The sequence below is a fragment of the Rattus norvegicus genome, chromosome 1, assembly GCF_036323735.1.
Source record: "Rattus norvegicus strain BN/NHsdMcwi chromosome 1, GRCr8, whole genome shotgun sequence".
Classification (NCBI taxonomy): Eukaryota; Metazoa; Chordata; class Mammalia; order Rodentia; family Muridae; genus Rattus; species Rattus norvegicus.
The window spans coordinates 61,979,991-61,986,850 of record NC_086019.1 but is presented as its reverse complement, the minus strand read 5'-3'; the positions used below and the strand labels follow the sequence as shown (position 1 = coordinate 61,986,850).

Here is a 6,860-nt window from a genome sequence, read left to right as displayed (position 1 = left end):
AGCAGGAACCAATTGCCAGGCCTACCCTCTGCCCAGAGCAAAGGGAGATTGGAACTTGGATTCCAACCCTGGCCATTCCTATAATACCTGACCTTGTAACCCTTGCTCCCTTTGGGGCTCAACAGTCCCCCTCAAATGTAGACAACAATGTCTAGATGGCGTTCACAGCTTTTCTTGCCTGAAACTGTGCTTTGTTTGATACTACAAACCAGGAAGTAGGGACTTAAACTTGAGATCACTGACTCAGGCTAGGGAGGACTCCAGGGCACCTGAGCTCAGCTGCAAAGGCAGAAGCTGAACCACAGTGAGCAGAGGTGGCACACTTTGCTGTTTCTTTCCTTTTCTGCTCTCAGGCCTTTCAGTGAACTCTACAGATGAGGATCTTTCCTCCCAGGCTTAGTGTCTGCAGCCATCAGAGTCCTCTACAGGGGACTCCAAACCCCAGAAGAGTCTTCAGAAGGAAAGCACTACACACTGCACTGCCCCCAGCACTCTGAGAAACAGAGACCCTTTCTGGGCTTGGGCCAGTCAGTGCTCAATAGTTAGCTTCTGGCTGCACTGGCTGCTCACAAATAACACAGCAGACTGGGTCCTGTGACCTGGCTGTCACAGACTGTGATTGAGAATTCATTTCAACTGTGTCAGCATAGCCACTCTGTTCCTTCTGGTCCCAGGTTGCACAGAGCTCCTTGTCCTCATACATGCCTGTTCCATCACTGGACCTTAATATTTAAAGTGAGCCCTACACTCAGGATGGACTTGGTTTTCTATACATCATGCCAACCTCTGTGTGATAGGAAGTGTCTGCCTGTATATGCATACCCCCTTATGTGCCTAGGTGTCCATGCATACCACTACCCCATGTCCTGTCAGAGGCCATCCTCTGGACAGGTCCTCACGCCTGCATGTCAGACCACCTGTCTTCAAGCCCCAACCCCTCCCCACTCCACAGATGCTGAGCTTATGGGCTTTGCTGATGCACCCAACATTGATGGGGGTTTTGGGGATTGAAACTCAATTCCTTACCCTTGGGAGGCAAGTGCTCTGCCTATCCCTGCAGCTTTGTCTCAGGTGTTTGATGATAACCTAGAGCCTTTCTGAGGATTTATGAAATCAGTGTCATCCTGATCGGTCAGTTTAGAAACACAGCTTTGTTTTTTTTTTAACTTTTTTTAACAGTGTACCTTAGTTTGAGGCTAATCATTCAGAATTTAATGAAAAAGTGACACCCTGAGTGTAGACATGACGACTTTGAAGCAGGAGGCATAGAAAACATTCAAAACAGAGAACTGAGGAGAGGTAAACATCTTACAGGCTTTGATTTCTAAAAGCCTTAAATCTCTCCATAGCCCACAGAAGCCAGAGCCTTGAAGCCCTTCCCAAACATGTCATGACAGGTCCTATTGTGACCTCATGAGGAGCGACTGTGAGGCGTCCCAGCCAACAGATGTTAAGCTGTTGCCAGGCCTGGATTTCTTTGAGTGCTTTGAGAGGAGGTGTGGAGTGGAGCCCTCTGCGACTTGTTTGTATCTTGTGAGCTGTGTGTGGTTGTATTGGATTTTACTGTACTGTGTATATGTGTATGTATCAGTGTGTGTAAGAGAGTGTGTGCTGACAGATTTGCCTGTGTGTGAGTGTGTGTACACTTTCGCTTGTATGTTTGTCAGTATATGTAGGAGTGTGTGAGTTTACAGGTTTGTTTGTGTGTATGTTTGTATGTGTGTACCACCTCTTTTGTGTGTGTGTGTGTCCCTGTGTGTGTGTGTGTGTGTGTGTCTGTGATGTGCATTTTTCCAGGTTTACTTGTGTGTAAGTATGTGTGTGCCTGTTCCTACGTGATTGTGTTTTGTATGAATCTGGGCGTTTGTCTGTGTGTGTGCCTGTGTGTGTGTGTGTGTGTGTGTGTGTGTGTGTGTTTGTGTGTGCACGCACGTGCCCATCCCCTTTTGCCCCTTGTATCTATATTACCTGCACCTCAGTGCAAAAGAGTGTAGAGGTTAGAAGTCACCCCGGCTCCTGTTACTGAGGAAGGTCCTCAACCTCATTTTCAAGACAGGCTCTCTCACTGGCCTGCAGCTGCCCAAGTACCTGTCTTGGGTCTCCAGTGGCTCCCAGGAATTTGATATGCCAACCCCATACTATCAGATTAAAGGCCTACGTAGACTGCTGGCTGCTTATTTATGGATTGATGTTTTTTCTATGTGTTTAAGAGATAGAATTAGGCCATATATTCTCAAGACCACTGACTATTTCCTTATTGTGGTTTTGTTTTATTTATTTATTTATTTATTTATTTATTTATTTATTTATTTATTTATTATGGATTGCTGGATTCATTTTGGTGGTGGTTTTTATGTTCTCACATGCTATATTATTGCTTTGATTATTTACGGTTCTGCAGTCGGATGATTCACTCTATCTCCATTTTCAATGTCCTGCAGTTTCATCCTTTTACATTATTTCTGTTTCTCTATTTATTGAGTACAAGCAATCATTGGCTTAGACTTGATACAAATTTGCCCTTTGTGACACCTTGACTCTTCGGCCTTTGTTTAAGGTTTACTGTTCACTGATATTTAACTGCCTTATTCCTTGTGGTTGGTTAATTTTAATTTTCAGTATTTTGCTCTGGAGAGTTGTGGATTTTTGTGGATCACTAGGTCCTGAAATTCAATGGAGTTTTCCCTTAAGTGTTGGCTTTTTACATTTGTTTGTTTTGTCTTATACTCAGTCTTTCTCCTCTCATTTCTTTTATCTGACCTTTTTCTTCAAACAATCCATTCACAGTGTTGATCAGCTTTGGCCGCCCAATCCTATTGTAGTATAACGATTTTTATTTTCATCATTACATTTAGTATTTATGTGCTCTTGGCTTTCTCTTTTGGGGATGATTATTTGGGTGGCTTTTACTTATGATTCTTCATATTTCCCCCTGTTCATAATTTTACTCCATTTTTCTAGTCTAGTCTTTTATTTGTTATTATTTTTTCTTTTTGTTTCATTTGTTTCTTTTAGGTTCCACATGTGTAATTTTAGTTCCTGAATTGCTCCATCTTTTTCATTATTTGATTCCATTTCTTTGTTATTTTTAGGTAGCATTAGTACTGATAAAATGCCTACAGAGACTGAGGAGGAGTTACCACCTTCTAGTCCCGATCCCAGTATCTCTCAGGAGGGAACCTTTCATTCCCAATATAAAGTACTGAAGACTATTTGAAAAGGAAGGTATGCCAAGGTCCTCCTGGCCCACCACCAGCTCACAGGAACCCCAGTGTCGGTCAAAGTTCTCCAAAAGAACAAGCAGTGGTTCCGGCCAGCCATGACAGAAGAAAACATAATGAGAAAGATCAACCACCCCAACATTGTTTCTCTCTTACAAGTCATTGAAAAGAAAACTAGAATATACCTCATAATGGAGCTGGTGGAAGGACAACAACTCTACCAGTACATCAGAGAGTCAGGGCACATAGAGGAGGATGAGGCCCGGCAAATATTTGAACAGATATTATCAGCAGTGAGCTACTGCCATGGAAAGGGGATTGTTCACCGAGACCTGAAAGTGGACAATATAATGATTGATAAAAACAAAAAGGTCAAAGTCATCGACTTTGGGCTTAGCACCAAAACACAACCTGGACAAATGCTAAACCACCACTGCGGTGCGTATTCTTTTGGTTCCCCGGAACGCTTCCTTGGACTTCTGTATGACGGGATGAAGAATGATATGTGGACAATAGGAGTGGTCTTGTATTATATGGTAGTGGGAAAGCTCCAATTTGATTCTGTGATCATCCAAGAATTACAAAAACAAGTTGTTGCAGGGGTGTATCCTGCCCCTTGTGGGGTTTCAGAAGACCTGGAGAACCTCCTTAGTCAATTACTAACAGTAAATCCAATGTATAGACCAACAGCCAGCGAGGTGATGAAACAAGCCTGGTTCAAAGAACACGGGAAGGGGTTCACAGTTCGTTGTGAAGAACTGCTTCCTCTCCGGCCAGACCCTGAAATTTTGGGTGCGATGAAATGCATGGGATTTCAAGCGTCTGTAATAAAATACTCCCTAATAAAAAGAAAATATAATGAGGAAATGGCAACTTATTGCTTCCTACAACAGCAGGCTCTCCCGGGGTATGGCTGCACAGCCCAGGCACAGCAAGTGAGTCCCATTGCAGCCCCATTTCCTAGCCTTGACCCTGCTGCTGCTTTTAGATTACAAAGAAAGAGGAGTGGAAGCCTGCCAGTCCTAGGCACCTTGCAGGTGTCATTCTCCCAAGGTCACGTATCTCATTATGGCCAGAAGGTTCATCCAAAAGGAGGAAGAAGGTCCACTGTGGCTGGTCGTCACAGGCCACTACCAATGACACCTACACAGGACCACTATCACAAATGTGCCATGAGTGTCCCATACATTCAAACAACAAGCATCTTCAGTGAGAAGAGTAGCAACAAGGAAATAAAAGAAGATAATCTACTCTCCCACAGAGCCCCATTAGAGGATAAGCCCATCTCCAGCAGGGTCGGGCACAGAGGTTTTAAGGGGTGGACCAGGAATATAGCAAATGCCCTGATAAAGCTTTGTTGCTGCTTGCCAAGGAGAAAGAAACCTCGCCTGGGGCAGAACAGAATCTCACCCCAGAAATGAGCCACAGTGAGAGTCCAGATAACAAGCAGCAGGCACAGCCCAGGTACCTTCGTGCTTTGTCCTTTCTAGTTTGCTCTATGCTGGTCCTTCCTCTGTCTCTGGTTTCCATTTTCCCCACAATTCTTACCTTGTATCTTCTGTAAGTTCTTTTATGAGGTTTCCCCAACACCAAGCCTTCTCCCTCTTCTTGATTTCTCCTCTTCCCAGCAGGGACTCAATATGAATTCCCCACTCTACAGAGTTTTCTTGTTGACCCATCCCTTCAGATGGACTCCAGCTCCCCCTTAGGCCAATAGCTCCCACAGTGTGAGGACTAGAGATTCATGGGCTCATGGACTCATCCATGGGCTACTGGTTCTAGCACATGTGGTCATCAATCACAAGTGCTGCAGAACAGAGTCTTATGTTTTCAAATGTAACATCCCACTCCAGTAAGCCTTAAAATTAATAACAAGGTTTGTCACTGAATAAGTATCAACAACCTAGTTTGTGGGTTATTGTTGATGGTCAGAATCCTGCATGCATGCATATTGTTTTGCATACTGATTTTTTCATTCCTAAGACCTAGCAATTCATATATATTGTTACATATATATATATATATATGTAACATTTCTAAATGATTTCTTTCAAAAATCTTAACTGAGAAGTAGAAGAGAAGATTTAATAAAATAATAAGGCAAAAAGCTCCAAGTATTCTACCACATAAGATTTTTGCTTAGAATAAATTGACTTTTTTTCTCTCACAGTGCCATCTTGAAATTCTGTCATGTCCTGAGAATAAACAGGAGGTGATTTCAGACACATGGCCAATGAAAAGACACCAGCAGAAGCTACAGCACCAACAGGAGAAACAGCAATAGCACCAGCAGCATTAGCAGCAGAAGGAGGAGGAGGAGGAGAAAGAGGAGGAAGAGGAGGATTCCCCAACACCAAGCCTCCTCCCTCCTCTTGATTTCTCCTCTTCCCAGCAGGGACCCAATATGAATGATGAGTTCCCCACTCTACAGAGTTGTCTTGTTGACCCATCCCTTCAGATGGACTCCATCTCCCCCTTAGGCCAATAGCTCCACAGGGTGAGAACTAGAGGGTCATGGGATCATGGACTCTTCCATGGGCTACTAATCCATAGAGAAACGGGCCTGTAATACCAGACACTCAAGACACACAGTAGGTAGGGGGATCAGAACTTCAAGGCTAGCCTGGTCTACATCATGAGTTTAAGATCAGCTTGGACAACTTAGTGACACCCTTTTTCTAGAGGTGAGGAGGGCTAAGGCTACTAACTCAGTGGTAGAGTACTCGTGGGAAAACAGACTGCTGTCCATTGATACCTCTCCTTCCTTGCTCGGAAATACACAATGGTATTAGAAGAGTCAAAGGTTCCTGGCCTAGCATCCACTATTCTATTTGCTACATCATTAAGGGTGCAGTCTTTGGGGTGGAGTTTTTGGTATTTTGGTCAGGGATCAAATCTATGAAATAAAACTTAAGCAATACTCTCATTGCTGTCAGAGTGGGAGTTGGATGATAAATGCTTGCCCACCTGCATCAGTACAAAGCTGGTTCCTTGGACTCCCTGCAAACACATCACTGCTAACTGTGTGCCTGGTATAGGCTTTTCCAGGACTATCCATAGCTTGAAAACCTTCCCTGCTATGGACCCTTGTGTGGGCATCCTGCCTTTCTCAGTCTCAGAATGGAGCAAAGATCCCCTGCTCACCTCTAGGCTCACAGGTCAGGGGCCTCTTCCATCCCATAATGAACAAGACTGGCACAGCTGCACACACCTTGGAAAAAGAATGTATTGGCAACCCTTAACAAAAAAGATGGTTCTTACTTTCGATTATGGCATTCTATAAAATACGGGTATTTCCTGGTATAATTACACATGTCATTGATTGTGTGTGTGCGTATGTTTTTTGAGGTTGGAGGGGGATAATTCATTTCTCTAAGCCCCTTCCTCAATGCTGGGTGATAAACATTGACTCTCATATAGATTTTAATAATTATACATATATTTATATATTTTTAAGATTCGTTTATTTTTCCAACTTTTGTAGCTCTTTCTGTGTGTGTGTCTGTGTGTGTGTGTGTGTGTGTGTGTGTGTGTGTGTGTGTGTGTAATTAGATATAATACTCAGGGTCAGTAATCCTACCCTTGAGCTACCTTATAACTTTTTATGTTTTAAACAGCTTTATTATGATATCTTTGATA

The 6,860-nt window shown here is 43.4% G+C and overlaps 1 protein-coding gene across 1 annotated transcript; it reads left to right on the top strand.

Annotated features, from left to right (window-relative positions):
* Window positions 1-1,469: 1,469 nt before the first annotated feature.
* Window positions 1,470-6,539, top strand: LOC134485067 (sperm motility kinase Y-like). The gene is made up of 3 exons (XM_063280871.1): window positions 1,470-1,496; window positions 3,093-4,685; window positions 5,392-6,539. Exon 2 carries the CDS (start codon window positions 3,320-3,322, stop codon window positions 4,640-4,642), a length of 1,323 nt encoding a protein of 440 aa, XP_063136941.1. The 5' UTR covers window positions 1,470-1,496; window positions 3,093-3,319; the 3' UTR covers window positions 4,643-4,685; window positions 5,392-6,539.
* The last annotated feature ends 321 nt before the right edge of the window (window positions 6,540-6,860 follow it).

Coding starts and splice junctions, on each gene's coding strand:
- LOC134485067 (XM_063280871.1), top strand. CDS start 3,320: ATGACAGAAGAAAACATAATGAGAAAGATCAACCACCCCAACATTGTT.